The sequence below is a fragment of the Rhinolophus sinicus genome, chromosome 3 (genome assembly GCF_057876585.1).
Source record: "Rhinolophus sinicus isolate RSI-liver-muscle chromosome 3, RSI-T2T, whole genome shotgun sequence".
Lineage (NCBI taxonomy): Eukaryota > Metazoa > Chordata > Mammalia > Chiroptera > Rhinolophidae > Rhinolophus > Rhinolophus sinicus.
The window spans coordinates 90,601,554-90,623,362 of NC_142503.1; the positions used below are offsets into that span (position 1 = coordinate 90,601,554).

At 46.3% G+C, this 21,809-nt stretch overlaps 1 protein-coding gene and 1 pseudogene across 1 annotated transcript; both read left to right on the forward strand.

The window, feature by feature from the left end:
• Window positions 1-6,897: 6,897 nt before the first annotated feature.
• Window positions 6,898-8,606, forward strand: PVRIG (PVR related immunoglobulin domain containing). The gene is made up of 5 exons (XM_019752677.3): window positions 6,898-7,087; window positions 7,173-7,523; window positions 7,612-7,735; window positions 7,824-7,881; window positions 7,983-8,606. The coding sequence occupies exons 1-5, from the start codon at window positions 7,027-7,029 to the stop codon at window positions 8,274-8,276; spliced, it is 888 nt and encodes a 295-aa protein (XP_019608236.3). The 5' UTR covers window positions 6,898-7,026; the 3' UTR covers window positions 8,277-8,606.
• An 11,291-nt stretch (window positions 8,607-19,897) lies between these two features.
• Window positions 19,898-20,530, forward strand: LOC109458788 (large ribosomal subunit protein mL51 pseudogene; annotated as a pseudogene).
• The last annotated feature ends 1,279 nt before the right edge of the window (window positions 20,531-21,809 follow it).

The window sequence follows — 21,809 nt, forward strand, 5'->3', positions numbered from 1 at the left end:
CTGCCATCGTCTCTCACCTAGACGGCCACAACATAGCCTCTGGAAACCAGCCTCCTTGAAACTCGGACTTGTTTGTTGTTCTGCCTTTTGGGGCAGCATAGCACCTCTGTTCTCTCTCCCCCCTGACAAGCAATCACATATATGAAGACACTGTTGTCACTTTTTACTTTGACTGTTTTCTTCTGTGGTTTAAGGAACCCTTCAGCCTCTTCTTTTAAATAGAATTTCCTGTTCTTTCCTGTCCTGGGCATCTGATTTAATTCCAAGTTCTCACTGTGGTCTCCCAGGCTGAAGACAGCCATCCAGCTAGTGGTCTCTGTAGGAAGGAATCATGACTTCCTGTGATCAGATGGTCACTCAGCCAAACCCATTTCTTCCTCCTTCTCCCTTTCTCTCCCCCCGCCCCCCAGATAAAAGCTAGAAGTTGGGTCTGTGAGTCTCCTTTTGCAAAGGCAGCCTACCAGTACTCTGGGGGCAGCCAATCCATTCAAAGATCTTTACCTCAAGAGAGAGGAGTCTTTTCTATGGGATCTGGGAACAGAGTGGGAAAACTGAGGTGAAGATATGGAGGTCACTAAGCATCTCAGAGGTGAGAGATGCCCGGGTTAAATACCAACCAAGCTAAGGATACTTCACAAGTTCAAAAGAGAAACTTTTGCTTTTGAAGCTCTGTAAATGGAGATCTTTATGTAGCCAGACAGCCCAGTATAGTGGATTGAGCCCCAAGCTGAGAATCCGTGCAAGTGTTATACCATGCTCCCCAGACTGTTTGCTGCTCTTTACTAAGAGATTGGGTTCTAAGGCCTCTCCCCTTGAATGTGGGATCTGTGATTGCTTGATTAATAGAATTTGGTGGAGTGATAATGCTATGCCAGTTTCCAAGCCCAGACCTTAAAAAAACTGGCAGCTTCCATGTCCTGTTTCTTGAGATAATCATTCTTGAAACCCAGTCACCAAGCTGTGAGAAAGTCCCAAACAGTCACATGGAAAGGCCATGTGGAGGTGTCCAGCCAGCAGCTCTAGCTGAGGTCCCAGCCTACTTCCAGCATCAACCACCAGACATGATTCAGATGTGAATCAGACCCAGCTTTTGAGTCTTCCATCTGAGGCCCCAGGCATCAGGGAGCAGAGATAAGCTATCTTTCTGTGCCTTTCCAAAATCCTGAGCCATAGAACCCATGAGCATGATAAAAGGGTGGTGGTGTTTAAACCACTAAATTTAGGGTGATTTGTTATGTAGCACTAGGAACTGAAACAGAACCTTGGATTCTTAAGATGCAAATATTTGGGCATCTTTATCAGTTAAAAATTTTATATGTATATTAACATCTACTATTTGTTTTACTTATTATACACATTAAAAATATGGCTGAAGGGCAGCCTGATGGCTCAGTTGGTTAGAGCGTGAGCTCTTCACAACAAGGTTGCCGGTTCGCCACAGCTAGATTTCATGAAGGACAGCGACTTGGAGCTGATGGGTCCTGGAGAAACACACTGTTCCCCAATATTCCCCAATAAAATTTTTAAAAATATGGTTACGTTAATGATGAAATCTGGTTAACAGTACAAAATGCCTTTTAGCGCTAAAAAACGTATTAGTGAAAGCAAAATGAGAAACTTTTTAAGTCATGGCTTAACATTTCTGATTCTAGTTGAAAGTTCACTTTATTTTGATACTTTTAATGACCCTCATAACTGAAAAGAGTACCTCTCAAAAACATGTAAATCCAGATGGAATGGGTGCTTCTTAGGCTGCATCTACTACTGTTTTAAGTAGATTATCGAAACTCCATTGAAATTCTTCATTTGGAAGACTTATAAATGATTTCCAAGTATAAATAACAGCATCCGTAGAGGGAATAAGCATTATTGGGACCACAGAATCACTGCATCCTGGAGCACGTAAATTGCGGTCCGTCATACGCTGTGGGTTTGCCTCTCACCGTAGGAGGATGATCTTACTGTAGGTGAACTATGACATTTGTATCTCAGTAAGGGCACCACTGTCATGGAATAGTAATAACAGCTTCATTGTATTTTTATCTTAAAAATGAGAAATGTTAATCATGTTTTCTTCATGAACACCAGTGGATATTCTGTATACCACCTGCGGCACACACACCCCACTTTTACAACCACAGCTTTGAGGGAGTTCATGCCAGTAAGCTCCTTGCCCGCAGAGGCAGGGCTGTGAGCTTCAGGAGCAGCAGCTCCAGTTGGTCAGACCCAGGCTCGGCTGGAACCTGAGCCGAGGCGGGAGAGACGGAGGCCGGCAGAGCCTGACACTGACCCTGGTCGGTCAGCGGCGCCAAACGTGCTGCTCAGGAGATGCACAGGTGTGCACTGCCTGTTTACTGCTGAATAATAGCTTTTTAAATTCTTTTAAATAATTTTCAGTAGGCTTTATTTTTTAACTCTTGTTGTGGCCTTGAGCTCTGCCCAAAGGTGACTTGTTGGTGTTCTCTCCTAAATCATAAAGTGAAAGGGCTTTCTCCAGATTGCTGAGAAGGGTCTTCAGCTGATAGGTAAGTCACCATCTTTTGAACTCCAGGCAACACGGACCCAGGGAGTAACAGGATGAAGAAACTTCGTGTTTGGATAACATGAAAGGATGAGGTGGTGGGGTGGGGGAAGGTTTCTTTTCACCTGCAGACATTTTGAAGTCTTCCTTGAGCTCTATAGTTCCTTCCCTGGGAATGAGGTTGCGACCCTGGGAAGGATCCACAGCAAGTCTTGAGCAGAGTTGCTGGAAACCCTAACTGTGTGTTAAGTTGGGATAGCTGGATAAATAGGCACTAAAGAATGTGGTCAGAAAGGAGCAGAGAAATAGAAGAATGGTAAACCCACCAAAGAGAAACCCCAGGAAACTAGAGAAGACCTCTAGTGGGCAGAGGAGCCTAGAATCCTGGGGAAACTTGAAGGAAAATATATTTAATTTGATTTAGTAGATTAGAACCAGCTACGGGACTGAGTGGTATACCTAGTAGAAAGCCGAAAAATAAAGCATCTTGTGTCGTTGCAGTAGCCTCTCACAGGATGGGGAGGCTGCCCAACCTAGGAACTCTGCGCAGGTTCTCCGCTGGTGGGGTGGAGTGAGACAGGTTAGCTAGCATGTCTCTAGGTAGACAGGTGGGTTAAACAAAGACAGCCATATCCTGAAACTCCAGGTTTTGAAATCACTCCTTCGCTCCCTCGAGGACAAAATGTAACAACACCTTGAGGTTAATCACAAAATTCCTTTTGGCCTGACAAATGGAGCAGATCTGATAGATAAGAGTGGGTTACTTTGCTAATTCCTTTAGGGTGGGCAAGCAGAACAAACCCGGTAGATGAATTTCATTAGAAGTTGCCAGTTCCATTCTTCAGACAGGTTCCCTTACCCAAACAGGCAAGGGAAGGTATAAAAGTAAGAGCTTTTGCCTCAGTCACGGGGCACTCCCACTCAGGACCCCGTCCCCGCTCGGGAGCTCTGACCCTTTGTTTTCAATAAACTCTCCTCTTTTAAAAAATCCTTGCCTCTCCTGGGTCTGTGTTTCCATTCTTCGGTCTCGAGACCCTATCCCAGCACTCACTCAAAAGTCCTCTATATCATTTGGAGACTCACAGAGACATGTTTCCCCTTCAGGAGGACTGCTGTTTCTTTGGGGGGGAAAAAAACTTTAATTCAATTTACAAATTTTCATTATGTGTGGGAGAAGCAGTTTAGCATAGTTGTTAGTAGTGAGGATTCTGGAGTTAAACTTTTTGTCGGAGTTCAAATCCTAGCTTCACTGTGTACTAGCCTCATGACCCTGGGCAAGTTATTTCCTCTAAGGTGATTGTAAGTGTGGAGCTAACATATATGAATAGCTCACAACAAATTTAGCACATAGTATACATTGAGATGTTACCTCTTATTGTGTATATTACTTTGATGCAGGAACATAAGTGACCTTTTTTATAACATTTAAAATACATGTAAAAATAAATGGAGCAATTGTGAGTCTCACTCTGCAAACTCAGGTGAGGAATGTCTTACAAGGATGATCGCTAACACTCGCTGAGGGCTCCATCCAGGTGTGAGCCAGGCAGAGTGCCAAACCTACGCTGATTTATGTACCCCTCTCAGTTACACTGTGAAGCAGAGTATGAGTCCTGTGGGGATATTGCTGCCCTAGGAGGTTAAGTCACTTTGTCTCAGCTGGCACAGCTAGAAAATTGTGTCACCCATTGAAACCCTCATGGGCCTCATTCTAGAGACTGTCCACAAGGGCTGTTTTCACTGCAGCTGGACTTAGGCTGGGGCTGCATGGATTTCACCAAGAAGTGTCAGAGCAGAAAGAGGCTATTAGCAGACCTGTCACCTAACCTGCACCTTCAGGCCAAAGAGGAATGAGGCCAACCACACAGGCCTGATGACTCAGGGCTTATGTTGCTGGGTTTAACGACATTTTGTGTCTCTCGAACTCGAAACTGGAGACTATTCAGGGCTAGCCAAAAAGTTTCTGAGAGAACAAGGGCCCTCACATATATAAAAACATGAAAGCATTCGAGTACTTAAAGCCATGTGGTAATGAAACAGGAATAAGGGGGGGGGGGTGTATAGGAAAGAGAATCCAGAAGTAGACCCATTTGTAAGAATTTATGATCAAAATGGCATTTCGAAACAGTAGGGAAAGAGACTATTCAATAAAAGGTTTAGGCTCGCCACCTAAAACATTACAATATTTTACACCACTCCCAAGTTAAAACTCTTCATGGGCTAAAAATAAACCTTCAGAATTAAGCATAAAGACAAAACAAATTATTTTTAGAACTTGGACTTGCTAAGCAGTACACGAAATCCATAAATGGGGCCGGCCCAGTGGTTCAGGCGGTTGGAACTCTGTGGTCCTAACTCCGAAGGCTGCCGGTTCGATTCCCACATGGGCCAGTGGGCTCTCAACCACAAGGCTGCTGGTTGGATTCCTCGAGTCCCGCAAGAGATGGTGGGCAGCGCCCCCTGCAACTAGCAACAGCACCTGGACCTGGAGCTGAGCTGCACCCTCCACAACTAAGATTGAAAGGACAACAACTAACTTGACTTGGTAAAAAGTCCTGGAAGTACACACTGTTCCCCAATAAAGTAAAATATAAATAAATAAATAAATGAAATACAAACTTTTTTAAAAATCCAGAAATGATAAAAGATTGACAGCTTTAATTAACTTCATGAAAATTAAAATGAGGGGAACGGGGATGAGTAGGCTAGTGAAGGAGAGCTTTGACATTTTCTAGTCTTCTATATTGTTTGAATCTTATACAATGAGCTTACTGAGGGAACAGCGTGGCTTATAGATGGAAAAAAAATGGAAAATGTTGGTGAGTAACTTTGTGCCATGGTCTTTAATCCATTGATCACCAAGTATTGAGCTCCCTTATGTACTAGGACTGTGTGGGGATTGAGTAAAAGAGCCACCACTAGAGCCTATCATCTGTGAGACGGTTGTCCAAGAAGAAAATGTTCCTGGAGGTAGAGGGATTTGAGCTGGGCCTTGCAAAATGGGGAGGATTTTAGTGGGTCCAAGACAAGAGTCTTCCAGGCCAGGCTGAAGCTGGCAGCGCCACGTGTCCCAGTGCTCTGCACCCACACTGGGCTGGGCCACCTTGAAGTGAGTCAGCGCTGCGTAGGTCTCCCACCCCTTCAAGGGAATGTAGTGGAGGAAGTGGTGAGAGCAGATGTGAGTCAGGTTTGGAGACTGGGACATCAGGCCTAGAAGACGGTCAAAGGTTCAGGAGAATGCTAAGCTGGGAGCAGTGAACTGATTGGTCTTGGGGTCCTGCTTAGCTATGCTCTCATATGTGAGTGGGGTGACAGAGTTTACCCAAAAGACTGATTGTTTATGGCTAACACCACAGGATTAAACAAAGATGCTGAATCAGGCAAGTAGGCAAGCCAGGCCTCAGAAAGGTGACCACAGCCCTGGGGCAGGACCTCCTCTCAGTTCTCATCACTCCCTGGACAAGAGAGTCTTCAACACCCCTGCCCCCTTGGCTCTAAACCTGAGCTCACCAAGCTACTCTCATCACAGAGTCAAGTTCAGCATGAGATAAGCATTTTGATCACTTGTCACTGCTTATACAGCAGCATTCTGGTCAGTTTGCGTTCTGTAAATGAATATAAACAGAAGCAATTTGGAGCAACACTTTGTGGAAAGAGATGGCCTACGTCAGGGAGGTGGCAATAGGAAATGGTAAAGGTCAGATAGTCACGATGGGAAGCCCTCAAAATTTCCTGATGGGCTGGAGATGAAAGAGAAGGTCACAGATGATTATGCTTTGGACCTGAACAGCTGGAAACCAGTGGCCCTCAACTGTGGGGGAAGGGGAAGGCTGCAGGTGGGACAGAGTTCAGCTTGGGGAATGTTTGTGATGTTTGGCAGGAGGGAAGTCTGGGATTGGAATTTACACGGGATGGGCAACATGGACAGTGTGGAAGCCTACTTCAGCTGTCCTCGGTAGATAAGTGACGGGTCAAGCTGGGCTCCGCTCCTAGGTACCTGCCCTGCTGTCTTCCTGCTTACAGGGCTTCTTCTCAAGTTCCTTCACATTCCCTACCCCTTGGCTGGCAAGGGCCAGACTCAGAGCCTTCTTCCGAAGGAGAAACCAGGGGCCCCACCGTCCTGAGGAAAGGAGATTCTTTTCAGGTCCCTCTGCAAAGTTCTTCCCTACTCCACCCCTCGCCCTTCCCCAGGGCCTAGTCTGCCCAGGTTGTTACCCACAGACAGAAACAAACCTGAGCTGCCTGCACTGCTCACACCAAAGTACAGCGTGGGGGCAGGAAAAACCTTGTCACTGTCACTTTAAGTCTCCTGAGGGAGGGGGTCCATCACCCCGTGTGCACCAGCTGAGGTAGATTGAGAGAAGGAAGTGGAGCTGGGTGGCAGAAAGCATCGGGCGCAGCAGCTCCTGGGCCTGCTCACACGTGAAAACTTCCTGCAATGAGCGGAAACACACAGGTGCTGCCCCCACCGCGACAGCCCCCAGAGCCTGGGTCGGTGGGGCGCCATGGACAGGCCCCGGGCCCTGGTTCTGCTCTTGGCACTGCTGACGCTCTGCATCACTGCTGGTGAGTGGGGGCCTGAGAGAAGTAGAGGTGGTGGGGACATGGTGTAGACTCAGCCCTTGGCCCTTCCTGTGTCTGTGCCCTACAGGGACCCCGGAAGTGTGGGTGCAAATTCAGATGGAGTCCACCGAGTCCCCATTCTTCACTGTCCGCTGTGGATTACTGGGATCTAGCACTATCACCCAGGTGACTGTGAGCTGCAGGGGGCCCGATGGTGCTGGAGGGACCAAGCTGGCTGTGTTGCACCCAGAATTCGGCAGCCAGCAGTGGCCCCCTACCCGCCAGGTCCGCTGGGAAACCAGAACCAGCATCTCCCTCACCATGGAAGGGTCTGAAGGGAGAAGCCCTAGTCCCAACACCACGGTCTGCTGCACGTTTACTTCCTTCCCTGAGGGCTCCCAGGAGGCTTGTGGTAACCACCTGCTCGACTCAGACCCAGGTGGGGCTGATAAGGAGCTGGGCCCAGGGAGGGCAGGGAAGGCCTCAGGGCACTGGCTGCTATCTGGTCTGTCTTTATCTATGCACAGGGCTCCCTGCCACTAGTCCAGACCCTATTCTGCGGGCTGACTTGGCCGGGATCTTGGGGGCCTCAGGGGTCCTCCTCTTTGGCTGCATCTACCTCCTACACCTACTTCACCGGCAGAGGCACTGGTAAGACCCAGCCCTGGCCAGACCCAGTCTAAATCCCCACAGCGCTGGGCTAGCCACATGCTTTGCTTCTGACCCTCCTCTCTCTCAGGTCCGTCACAAAGCTTCAGTCATCTCTCAGCAGTCCCCAGACACAGACAGGAGCAAGGGTAAGTGTCGGGGATCGCTTTGGAGCCAGGAACAGAGTGGGCTGGATTTGGGAGCCATGAGGTGAACCTCACTTGAGCTTCTTTCCCCATCACCCCTGCAGGCAGCCAGCCAAGTCTCCCTGGCCTCTTTCCACACCCCCTATGCCACCGTTACCACCAACTACTGCCCAGCAGCTCTGGACACGGTCCTCCCACCCCAGCCACTGTCTAGGTGGGTGCCACTCCCCACCCACATGGCATGCCAACCTGCCCCGAGGGCACCTCTGCCAGCCTCTGCTCGAAGCAGTTTCATCTCCGTCGAGAATGGACTCTATACTCAGGCAGAAGAGAGGCCTCCCCACACGGGCCCCAACCTTATCTCTTTCCCTGACCGTCTGGGCCCCAGAGCTATGTAGGGGCGTTTAGGAGTTCGATGACAGGAGCCCCAAATCCACTTGACCTTCCTCCCCCGCCAGGCTTCTGGGACCCTTTTCTGTTGGTGTCTGTGTCCTGGGCACCCACCGTCTGCACGTTGTATTAGGCTCCAACAAGTGTCTCCACACATACCCGGCCAGGGCCCACTTGCCGCGGATGTGGTCACCGTGTGTGCTGATGTAGGTACATGTGAGCACACATATGTGTGCAAGAGGTGACAAAACCGCATCCTAAGTTTCCTGTTTTCAAGTCCCCAGCCCTCCCAGTTGATGTCAATAACTAAGTGAACAAAAATGGTTTTTCTGGGGCCACGGCTGGGCCTTTTCTTTGGGAGGTTGAGGTTAGAGACAGTTTCAACCTCCGGGAGGCAGGCGCCAGGTTAGCGCTGGAGGGGAACAGGGTCTCAGCACCGGTGATCTCTCCCCTGTACCCAACACCCCATTCAGACGGGGGTTCCTGGAACTGGCAGGGGACTCCTGACCTTGCAGACCTTGCTGAGGGACACCAAGTGGGAAGACAGTGTTCGGGGTCTGGTGGCCTCAGGCAGGATGGTCCATATTCAAATCCCACCATGTCCTAGGACAGCAGGAAGGTATTCTGGGGTTTCAACCCAAGAAAAGGCCCTGTGGTCTGACCTGGTGTCCCTGTGACAGGGCTCCCTGAGATGGCCTGGGAGTGGAGCCCTGATGCCCCCATCCAGAGTTGACACTCAGAGGCACCCACCTCATATGACACCCACCTCATATCTGCCCAGAGTGTCTTCCTCTGGCTCCTCTCCTTTTACTAAGTCACCAGTACTCCTCCCCACTGGCCACTGGAAGACAGAGGCCCACTTGACACAGGGACATCACAGGGTGAGGGGGTGGTGAAGGGCTTATGGGACCTGCCTCCTTCAGCCAGTGACCATCATTCTCCTCTGAGAAGGCCTCGGAACTGGCCTAGACAGCTCAGTGGTCCCTGCAGGCTGGATGCTGAAGGGAGAGGAGAGGGGGTGCTGCAGAGGTCCCCGAGAGGTCAGGAAGAGGTGAGTGAGGGAGGGTGTATAGCTCAGGGCCCAGCAGCCTTGGGACCATGTCAAGACCAGGAATGGATGAGCGGGCAATGGAGCTTGCAAGGTTTCAGGAGGCTTTGGAGGGGCTCAATTCCCTAGGAAGGGAATGCTCATGGGACAAGGCAGGGAGCCCTGAGGGGATCCCCAGCCCTCAGCCTAGCTCCCAGCCAGGCCACTTGCCTCTCATGGAGCCCAGGGACAAGCCCCGTAACCTGAGCTTGTCTTCTACAGGCTCAGGTAGCCACAGCCCACCCCGGTCCCGGTGGTTCGTGGAACCAAAAACCTGGGGACCCAGGAAGTCTCTGCAGCTTGCCTGCTCCCCCCATCCAGCCCCAAGTGCCAACCCAGTAGTGCTGAAGGGACCAGCTGAGAGAGACGTGTGGTAGCGCGAAGTTGTGGGGACAAAGCTGGACACAGCCCCAGAGATCAGTCCATGCCGCCTTCTCAGACCCAGTATGGGACATCATGCTCAGATTTGTTCAACAAGTGTGGAAATTGAGGCCCAAGAGAGAACACTTGCTTAAGGGGACAGAACTGAATCAGCGCAGCACCTCCAGGGGCAGGTATCCAGCACATGCCCTCAGCCATAATCCAAGATAAGGCTTGTGCTTTGAACTGACCAGGATTGCGTCCCAGAGTCTACTCCCTATCTGTAAGACTTGGAGGGTTTACTTAGCCTCTCCCAGGTCCTCTTTGCTTATCTGGCACATAGTAAGGGTGATAAGGCCTGAGAGGAGTGTAAAGATTGTCACCAAGTCCAAGTACTAAGCAACTTTGCACAGAGTATCTCATTTAGAACAACCCCAAGGGGAAGGTGTTTTCAATAAGTCCGTGTAACAGACAGGGAGCCTGAGCCCAGGGTCACAGAGCTGGAAGGCTGAGATGCCCTTTGCTAGAAGAGGAGGCGCGGGTCCACCAGACTGAGCCTGGACGCATTCGCTGCTGGGCTCAGCTTGCAGCGCGGCCTCGCTGGGGCGGTGTGGAGAGGCCGAGTGGAATGTCGGGGACCCTCGGGAACCCGGCCGGGCCGGGGGCGGGAGGCCAGGCGTGCGGAAATCACCAGGAGGCCCTCTGCTGGCGACCACGCACAGGAAATGCGGGCGCCACCAACTGCACTGCTGACACCCGCTGAGGTGATACGGCTGCCCCGAGGAGTCCCTGGAGGTCCTTCTGCAGAAAACGCCAGCCCCGCCCGAGAGAATAACATTTTCAGAGACGCTGCAGGGGTCGCGGGGACAGAGTTGTGACCCTCTCTGCAACGGGTCCCGCAGCCCCACCCTCGCCCAGCACCCACGCTCGCCCCCACCCCTTGACCGCCTCCACCCGCGGTCAGCTGCTCGGCCCCAACGGCACCTCACTGCGGTCCAGCCCCGGGTCCGAGAACATGCCCGCCCCGAGAGTCTGCCCCTCAGTGACCCCGGAGCCTTCCCTCCTCTGTGCAGCCCCAGCTTCTCTCCAGCTCGTCCGCACCGTCCTGCCCGCCGCAGTCCTCCTCTCCCCGCCCCCAGCCCCACCTCCGGCCGCCTGTCCCCGGGAGCCCGCTCTCGCCCCTTCACCTTAGTTTCCTTTAGCAACCTCACCCCAGCCTGCGCTCACCCTCCTTGTGGCCCAGTGCTGGTCCCAGCCGTCCCTGCTGCTCACGGCTCTGAACCCTCAGTTACCATCGCCCTGTCTGGAAACCCCAAGCCGCCGGTCAAGGTGCTGGGCAACCACCTTCCCGGCCCACAAGTCCCTCCGGGGACCCACCGAGAAGAGCTGCAGACCCAGACGGAGACCGGGGCACTACGACCACCTGCCGGCTGTGTGACGTCTGGCTGCCTGTCGCCCTGGGAGCCTTGGACCCTTGCAGGGTGCGCTGCAGAACACTAGCAACGTCTTGGCCTTGCCCGCTGCCCTTTGGGGGCGCCCACTCCGCTGGTGCTGAGTGACTGAGGTGCTGAGGTGGCCGGGAGAGGGAAACAATGAATGGAGAAAAGTAAATAAACAACATCACAAACGTTCAAAGGAAAACGGGTGCTCTGAGAAGGAATAATGGGGACTCTCTGAGTAGACATTTAAAATAAAATTGAAGTGAGAGTTGTCTAGGCAAAGATTGTGGGGAGACCATTCCAAGCAGGGAGAGACAAGTCCAAAGGCCCGGAGGCTGAAAAGAGCTCAGCATTGCCAGGACCCAACGCAGGTCAGTGTGTTTGAAACAAGGGGAGTGAGAGCAGCAGCCAAAGCCCACAGACGGGATCTGGCTTTTATTGTGAGAGTATTATTAGAAAATGGGGTTTCAAGCAGAAAACCCCCGTGTGGGAGGGAGGGCAGAAAAGTGGAAGTAGGAACAATTGGTAAGCGACCGCAGTAATCCAGGTGGGAGATGGGGGTGTTCAAGTCAAGGCTGGTGGAGTATAGATGGCAAGAAGTGGGTGGATTCAAAATGTGTTTCGGAGGCAGAGTTGTTCCTGGCTGCTAGGAGGAAGATCAGGATGGTCTCAAGGGTGATGCCCAGTTTCCCAGCTTGAGTGACTACCGTGTTTCCCCGAAAATAAGACCTAGCCTACAATCAGCTCTAATGCATCTTCTGGAGCAAAAATTAATATAAGATCCGGTCTTATTTTACTATAAGACCGGGAATATGATGATATGATATGATATGATATATGATATATGATATATGATATATGATATATGATATATGATATATGATATATGATATATGATATGATACCGGGTCTTATATTAATTTTTGGTACAAAAAATTCACTACAGCTAATTGTCCAGCTGGTTCTTATTTTCGGGGAAACGCGGTAGGTAGGAGAAATGCCATTCACTGAGCTGGGAGATTGAAAGGAAAGGAGCATGTTCTAGGGGAAGAGGTGACAATCAAGGAGCCAATAAGAGACGGCTTAAGTTGAGATGCCTGAGACACAGATGAGCTGTGGGCATGCCGATGCCTCCTCAGAGCCTACGCCTTGTCTCAGCTGAAGGGATAAGAGTTGTATGCAAAAACCTGATGAGAGAAATCAAAGGTTCTAAATAAATGGAAAGATGTACTATGTTTATAGATCCGAAGGCTCATTGTTAAGAGGTCAGTTCTCCCCAAATGGATCTACAAAATCAAAACATTCTTTTTTTTTTTAAGATTTTATTGGGGACGAGGAACAGGACTTTATTGGAGAACAGTGTGTACTTCCAGTACTTTTTCCAAGTCAAGTTGTTGTCCTTTCAATCTTAGTTGTAGAGGGTGCTGTTCAGCTTCAAGTTGTTGTCCTTTCAGTCTTAGTTGTGGAGGGCGCAGCTCAGCTCCAAGTCCAGTTGCCATTGTTAGTTGCAGGGACACAGCACACCATCCCTTGTGGGAGTCGAGGAATCGAACCTGCAACCTTGTGGTTGAGAGCCCACTGGCCCATGTGGGAATCGAACCGGCAGCCTTTGGAGTTAGGAGCACGGAGCTCCAACTGCCTGAGCCACCAGGCCAGCCCCCAAAACATTCTTAATGGAAATTCCAGCAGGCTTCTTTGTAGAAATTGACCAACAGATTGGAAAACTTACAGGGATAAACAAAAGTACCTAGAAAAACCAAAACAATTTTGAAAAAGAACGAAGTTGGAGGACTTATACTATTGGATTCAAAACTAAAAGCTAAACAATTCCAAGGGTTTGAGGAGCTGTGAGCCAGAAACTATGGATGAAGAGCACATATATATGAGAAAAAAATTTGGTCAACTGAATGACCAAATATATATTTACCAATCACAATATCAAAAGAGTAAAAGGCAAGTTGCAAACGAATGTATCCTGGAAGATATCTTGTATCCATCATTCAATCCCCAGGGACCCAAACATAAAGCCTGGGCTTTATCTGGCCTCAAAATCTCCAGTGACAAGAAACAAAGCCTGGGCCAGAGCAAGATGTAGATCAGACGAGACCTCTGCACAAAACCAGGACCCCTAAAACACTACACCCTCATATAGCTAGAAGAAAACTGTCATGAAAAAGGAGGTGTTAGGATTGATTCTTCAGCCATGGCTCTAGAGAAAAAAATGAAAAGTATCTCCCAAGAGCATCTCTAACCACTCATCCACACTCTTGAAGGTTTAGGTCAGAATTCACAGTGCCTGTGATGCTTGAGAAATACAAAGCCAACAATATCACTTAATGTGACCCTTGATGGGTAGCACACCTGCCCTGGGCAGATGTAAACACAAATCCTCTCTGGAGAAAGGCACAAATAAGCCTCAAAGAATTCCCACAGATTAAGTGTGTTCACCTCCCAGAGTCAGTTCTCCTTCCATCACCATGTATTTGACACTCTTTACCCTCTTCTACCACCCCCACCCCCCTTACCATCTGGTAACCACTGAACAGTTGTCTGTGTCTGTGAGTTTTTGTTTGTTTGTCTCGTTCGTTTGTTGCTGTCAGTTTTATATCCCACATATGAGTGAAGTCACATGGTTCTTGACTTTTTATGTCTGACTTATTTTGTTTAGCATAATAATCTCAAGTTCCATCCAGGTTGTTGCAAATGGCAAAATTTTATCTTTTCTTATGGCTAATATTCCATTGTGTATATATACCATATCTTCTTTATCCAATCATGTATCAAAGGACACTTTGGTTGTTTCCATGTCTTGGCCACCGTGAATAATGCTGCAATGAACATAGGGGTACATATATCATTACAGATAAATATTTTTAGATTTTTTTGGTAGATACCTAGAAGAGGGATTGTTGGGTCGTGCAGTAATTCTATTCTTAATTTTTTTAGGAAACTCCATACTGTTTTCCATAGTGGCTGCACCAATTTACATTCCCTTGGTTTTATTTTTAATCCCATTCAACCCTGCCCTGATGCAAGTCCATGTTCCCAGGATGCACTCTTGTAACTGTAGTAGCAATGTAGCAGCAGCAGCAGTAGACTGACCACAGTGACAGAGAAACTAGGAGAGAGAAAAAAACCTTCTCTCTGACCATAAAAACTGGTGAAGGGAACCCTTGTGGTGAAAAAGGGTGGGGGAAATCCCCTTGTAGTTTTCTCTCCCTTTTCTCCCACTACTTCCCCCCAAGAGGCAAATGTAGTCACAGGAAGTGGCATGACAAGAAGTGCATGAGAGAACTATCTTTACGATAGCTTTTTCTATTTTTCAAAGGAGGAAGCTAGAGAAAGGAATTCCATAAGCTGCATATAAAGTCCCAAGCCCCATCCAAGATACACATACATGGGACTGATCCATAAAAACATGCCTAAGGCTTTTAGAACTAAAGTGTGATGTAGATTGTCACCCCATCTCAGAATGGCCCAGGGGAAGGGTGCGGGGGACACAGGAGAGGAAGGGGGTTGGATGCATACACAGCACAGATCCAAACACCACAGAAAAGTTTTTGAAAATGGAAATGACATTGGAACCACAGTCCACAGAGGACATGTTGGAATTTGTGGTCTGAACTTAACTCAGTTGTCTACCAAAACAGAGAAATCAATATTCTCTAGAGGATTTGAACAGGGCCCAGCATCTCATAGAATAATACTTTAAATATCCTGGATGTAATTTAAAATTACTTGACATACAAAGAAACAAGTAAATCTCCACAACACACAGGTGAAAGACGCTAACCCCAAGATGACACAAATGTTGGAATTATTAGACAAATACTTTAACACAGATATTAGCACCATGCTCCATAAAATAAAAATGAACAGTCTTGAAATGAATGGAAAGACAAACATTCTCAGCAGAAAGTAAAAGCCATAAAAAGAGAGCCAAATGGAAATTTTAAAGCGGACAAATATGGTAAGTGAAACAAAAAGTTAATTGGAAGAGTTCAAAAGCAGTGTGAAGATGAAAAAGAACAAATAAATTTAAAAATAGATAAAAAGAAATGATCCATTAACCAATGTTACCCCAATAGATTTAATAAAAAACAAAAATAAATGATCCAACCTGAACAGCCAGGAAAAATAAAATTTTAAAAAATGAACAGAGCTTTAGAGACACATGGGACAATATAAAAAAGTCTAATGTATGTGTTATTGGAATCCTGGAAGAAGAGGAGATAGAGATCAATGCAAAAAGAAATATTTGAACAAGCAATGGCTGAAAACTTCTCAAATGTGGTGGCAGACATAAATTTAGAGATTTAAGAAGTTCTCTCAACCCCAGGCAGGATAAAATCAAAGAAAATCATGTCCAGACACATCATAATCAAACTACTGAAAACTGAAGATAAATGAATGTTGAAAGCAGCCAGACAATAACAAAGCATTACATGCAGGGAAACAACAGTTTACATGACTGCAGGTTTTTCATCAGAAACCGTGGAGGCAGGAAGATGGCAGAACTGTATTTTTAAAGTGCTTGAAAGAAAAGGACTGTCAACCCAGAATTCTATACCCAGTGAAAACATCCTTCAGTAATGAAGGTGAAATGAGGATATTCTCAAATGTTTCTTGTAGTATCTGTCTTGGTGTAGAATTAACCCCTGGTGGTTTGCAGAACGTGAAAGCATTCACGAGACTACAAAGCATTCACAAGACTACAAAGCAGGAGAGTAAGAAAGCTTTATCAAAAGTCAGGCAGAGATGGTCCGGCCCGGTGGCTCAGGCGGTTAGAGCTCCATGCTCCTAACTCCTAAGGCTGCCGGTTCGATTCCCACATGTGCCAGTGGGCTCTCAACCACAAGGTTGCCAGTTCAATTCCTTGAGTCCCACAAGGGATGGTGGGCAGCGCCCCCTGCAACTAAGATTGAACATGAGCTGAGCTGCCGCTGAGCTCCGGGATGGCTCAGTTGGTTGGAGTGTAGTCCTCTCAACCACAAGGTTGCCAGTTCGAGTCCCGTAAGGGATGGTGAGCTGTGCCCCCTGCAACTAGAAACAGGAACTGGACCTAGAGATGAGCTGCGCCCTCCACAACTAAGACTAAAACAACTAAGAGTGAAAGGACAACAACTTGAAGCTGAATGGCACCCTCCACAACTAAGATGGAAAGGACAACAACTTGACTTGGAAAAAAGGCCTGGAAGTACACACTGTTCCCCAATAAAGTCCTATTCCCCTCCCCCAATAAAAATCTTAAAAAAAAAAAAAAAAGTCAGGCAGAGAGAGAGAGAGAGAGTTCTGTTTGGAACTGGCAAAGGATTTTTGTCAAGGCAGTCTGATAGGGAGAACTGCTGAGACGGGAGGTAAGACAGATACTGGCAGAAGTTTGCCAGGGTAGAGCCTAATGGAGATAGCTGCGCCAATGAGAAGGCGTGCTGAGGTTTTATATTTTCCCATGCAGTATGTAGCGTGCTTGTCCGTTTGCAGGAGGGCTACCATTACAATTATCTTCTCCTGGGAACTGTTCTGTTCCCACCTATGATGGATGTAAGGTGCTTGTCAGCTTGCAGATGCAGTGCTAGCCAGGGCAATGCGAACCAAGTGGTTAATTTTTAAGCTCGGTCCTGCTAACTCACACGCTCGCTCCTGTTATCTCTTTGCCTGTCCCAACCTGCCAGCTCACAAGCTCACTCCTGTTAACTCTTCACTTGTCTCATCAGTATCCTTATCTGGTTTTGATATGAGGGTAATGTTGGCCTCATAAAATGAGTTTGTAAGTGTTCCCTCTTTAATTTTTTGTAGAGTTTGGGAAGGTCTAGCATTAATCTTTCTTTAAATGTTTGGTAGTATTCTCAATGAAACCATCTCTTCCTGGGGGCATTTCTTTGTTGGTAGATTTGTAATTACTGCTTCAATCTCCTTACTCATTATTGGTCTGATCAGATTTTCTATTTCTTTATGATCTGACATTTGTAGATTAAATGTTTCTAGGAATTTATTTTTTTCTTGGATATGCAAATTTTTGGTGTATAGTTTTTTTTTATAATCTCATTTTTTTTGTATTTCTGTAATGTCAGTTGTGGTTTGTCCTCTTTCATTTATAATTTTTTGTACTTTTATTTTTTAAGTAATTTTTTCCAGTTTTATAATTGACATACTCACTGTATAAGTTTAAGGTGTATTGCACAATGATTTGACTTATATCATGAAATGATTACCACAATAACTTTAATTAACATCCATCTCAGTTTTTTTTCAAAGGACATTGTCAAATGAAGGAAAATTAAATGGATTTATAGCCAGCGCACATGCTGGCTACATGTAAAAGAAATGCTAAAGAAAGTTCTTCACAGGGAAGAGAATGACACCACAGGGAAACTTGGAACTTTAGGAATGTAGGATGAGCAACAGAAATGGTAATTATTTAGGTGAATATAAGAGATTCTTTTTTCCTCTTAAATTCTTTAAAATATATATGACTATTGAAAGCAAAAATTATAACATTATCTGGTGGGATTTTTTATGATTGTAGATTTCATACATATGACAATTACAACATAAAAAGAAGAGTCTAGAGGGATCCATATGGTTGTAAGCGTTCTTTGTTTCACTTGAAGTGGTAAAATATTAATTCTAACTAGACTGTGAAAAGTATATATTATAATCCCTACAGCAATCACTTAAAAAACAAACATAAAACAAAAAAACAAAAACCTATGCAAGTTGTCTTCAATAAACAGTACTGGGATAACTGGATATCCAAAGAAAGATTTGGGGTGATGAAAAAGTTATGGAAATAGATTGTGGTGATTGTTGTACAACATTGAGAGTGTAAGTACTGACGCTGAATTATACACTAAAAATGTTAAAATGGAAAAATGTATGTTATGTATATTTTATCACAAGTTTTAAAAATTAATAGTGTAATATGCCAAAAAAACTTGGAATTGTACACTTCAAATGAGTGGGTTGTATGGTGTGTGAATTACATCTCAATAAAGCTGTGGGTTTTTTTTAATGGGACCAAAAAATTCTTAACTTAATGTACTTGAAAATGAAGAGACACAGTCTTAAATAACTCTTGAATTAAAAAGAAATTAAAACGGAAATAACAAACCACTTAGCAATAAGAAGGAAAACACATCATAACCAAACCTTGGGACACAATGAAAGCTGTATGAAGAGAAAAATGTCCTATCTTAAAAGCAATCATTATTAAAGAAGAAAGATGAAAAAAATAAAGTGTGGGGATTTGGCAGAGACTGTCATGTGTTCCTCAAAACCTAGATCATTTTCCTACTAGACACACAATAGTATGGGCCCTATGTACATGTTTTCATGTATTTTTAATGGTTAATTTTTAACAAACATTAAAGAACTGGAAAAATATTGAAAAGGAGGTCTATTAAAACTCACAACACTATTTTAAGTTTAAATATTTTATTTATACCCAAAGCAGAATTTATTATAATTTTACCTTCCTGGCTTTAATGAAAGCAAACTCATTAGTAATATTTTTAAAAATCTACTGAGTTGTGGCCGGCCCAGTGGCTCAGGCGGTTAGAGCTCCATGCTCCTAACTCCTAAGGCTGCCGGTTCGATTCCCACATGGGCCAGTGGGCTCTCAACCACAAGGTTGCCAGTTCAACTCCTTGAGTCCCGCAAGGGATGGTGAGCTCTGCCCCCTGCAACTAAGGTTGAACACGGCACCTTGAGCTGAGCTGCCGCTGAGCTCCGGGATGGCTCAGTTGATTGGAGCGCATCCTCTCAACCACAAGGTTGCCAGTTCAATTCCTCGACTCCCGCAAGGGATGGTGGGCTGTGCCCACTGCAACTAGCAACGGCAACTGGACCTGGAGCTGAGCTGTGCCCTCCACAACTAAGACTGAAAGAACAACAACTTGAAGCTGAACAGCACCCTCCACAACTGAGATTGAAAGGACAACAACTTGACTTGGGAAAAAAGGCCTGGAAGAACACACTGTTCCCCAATAAAGTCCTGTTCCCCTTCCCCAATAAAAAAATTAAAAAATAAAAATAAATAAAAAAATATACTGAGTTTTTTGGCATCCCCTAAAGTCTTCAGTTCTCGCTTGCCTCACCAAGATCCTGGTCCCACATCTAAACACATTTCCAAACCTCTCACAGATAGGAGGTCAGACAACTGATTTCTGGCCAATGCAGTGTGGGAGGATGGGACATGCACCACCTCCAGAGAAAGTGATGTAACCCCACTGGTGCAATCCTCACGCTCTCTGTCTCTCCATTTGCCAGGTGGATGGAGAGAACCTGAAGACACTAGAGGAGGTGAAGCTGCAGGTGGAAGAAGCCTCGGTCCCTGAATCACCGATTGGATGAGAGATGCCCTGGAAGCCTTGGACCAGAAACATCCCCACTAGAATGTTATTTGATCCAGGACTGAACTTCCACTGTGTTAAACTACAGGCACTTGGGGTTGTTTGTTACAGCAGCAGTAGGATTTACTTTATTCCGTGCACCTAAGATCCAAAAGTGAAAAAATATAAGATACATCTTCTGACGACTATAAACCCCTTTTCTTCCTGTCTACGTTTCCCAGTCTACATTGTGGCTCTGCTTTCCTGTAGCACGGTTTTCTGCAGTAAATAGAACAAACAGCCGGACGTCTCCCTTTGTTTCTAACACATTTTGCCAACGGTGAATTCACATTCTACATGCCTTTGTCGAGTCAAGAAACTGGGTGGATCCTGGCTGGAAACAGATGGTCTCCCAGATGAAGACAGCTGAAGAAAGGGGATACTTGACCTGAGTAAGGTGCGGATGGTTCCTGTCATCTCCTTGAAAGCCATGTCTGGCCCTCACTCAGAGCTAGTACCAGGGGCTGTTGTAGGGGAGAGACTAGAACAATGGCAGGGAGCCTCCCTGGAGGCACAGGCAGGCGTGTAGCAGGTGGGTACCCCGGGCCTGTGGAAGCTTCTCTCTGGGAGTTCCTGGATGTTAATGTAAGGCTCACCCTCCCGCCCCCCAAAGTGGTTGATCATTGGAACAAGAAGAGAGCCGTGTTCAGGATGTGTGATAATGTCGAGATCCTGGGGAATTTTGAAAAGCACCCCAAAGAACTAATCAAGTGCCCCAGATGACTTTGAGATTGGAAGGGGAGTGAATTGCAATGACGTATCCAAAAGAAGAAAATGGCTGGAAATCGGATGTTCATTGATGACCTGCACATCAGCTATCTCTACAAACACTTTAACCGACATGGAAAGTACCAGTAGAAGAGAAAGCTAGGGACTGTGGAAGAGGCACATCTGTCACCCCAGAAAAGGGAAACAGTACTTTTTCTTATAAGGAAAGGGATTGGTATGATTTCCATAATAAAGTGGGGTTCCTTTGGGAAAAATGAAAGAAAAAGAAAAAGAAAGGAGATACTTAGAGCGGAAGGGGTGGGCAGGGAGCAAGAACACTAGAGAGACAGCGTGGTGGCACAAGGCGGGTCCAGCAAGTCTTCGTTCCACCTCCAGGCCTGAGGGAGTAGTTATGAGAATCCAGAGGGGGAGGGAGAGAGAACTGTGCAGAGAGTGCTGCCTGACAGGAGCTGGGACCAGCACCCCCCCTAGAGTCAGGCAAGGGGAATCCTACCTGACCCCAGGCTCTAGAAAGTCTTGAACACAAACACACAAGTGAATTTATAAAACACATATGAACATCCGGGTCCAGCACTACCTGTAACCTGTAAAGAGGAATCTCATAACTAACACCCCTCTGGTCCCAGAGAAGTGCTTCTCCCCACAGCCTGCCCCATCCTGACCCAGGGGGACTGGACCCAAATGCCATAAGGGTCTGGGGGGGGGGTGCCCTTGTTGACAATAGAAGACTGTCTTTGCATGGGCCTGCGTGAAGGAAACAGGCAGAGGAGGTACAGAAGTAACAGAAAAGACAAATTTATTAACCTGTTAAATCTTTCCCTCAGATAACTGGAATGCAATAGAGTTTTGCAAAACAAATAATTGTCTCCTAGTTGTGTCAAACATCACTTTTTCTTCTCTTCATGTTCCAATTCATGGTTCCAGAGATACTCACATATTAGAATGCTATGCATAACAGTTGCACATGGCACTGCAGAACTTTAAACAATTCTTATTACATATCTACATACATGCATATATATGCATATATACATTATATATGCATACGGGTTTGACATACCTATCATACATGAAGCAAGCTACCAGTGTTGCTTTAAAAAGTGATTAAGATCGAATGATCTAAGTGATAACAATTTGCATCATGAAATTAAAGCATTTAGTAATATTTTCTGTAATAATAACTTCTGATGTGTGACCACACTGCAACACACTAAATATGTTGTATAAAATGCATGACATTTCCAAATTTAAGCATTGCTTCTAAGAGGTATATTGACAATTCCAGTTGCTGCCTTAATAAAGAGAGAAGTTGCTTCAAATGAAATGAAAGTTAATAAAACAAAACCACATCAGAACTACAATGATTCAGGAAAGGTTGTTTAATTTGGCATTACCGTCCATAGAAAACAAATTATGATAGTGGTTATAACAATATATTTAGTGATTCTACTGAGAAAGATAAGAAAAAGAAGCTTTACCAAACAAATATGTAATAATTTAAGAATTCCATCTGTCTTAATTTAAGACTCCTGCAAA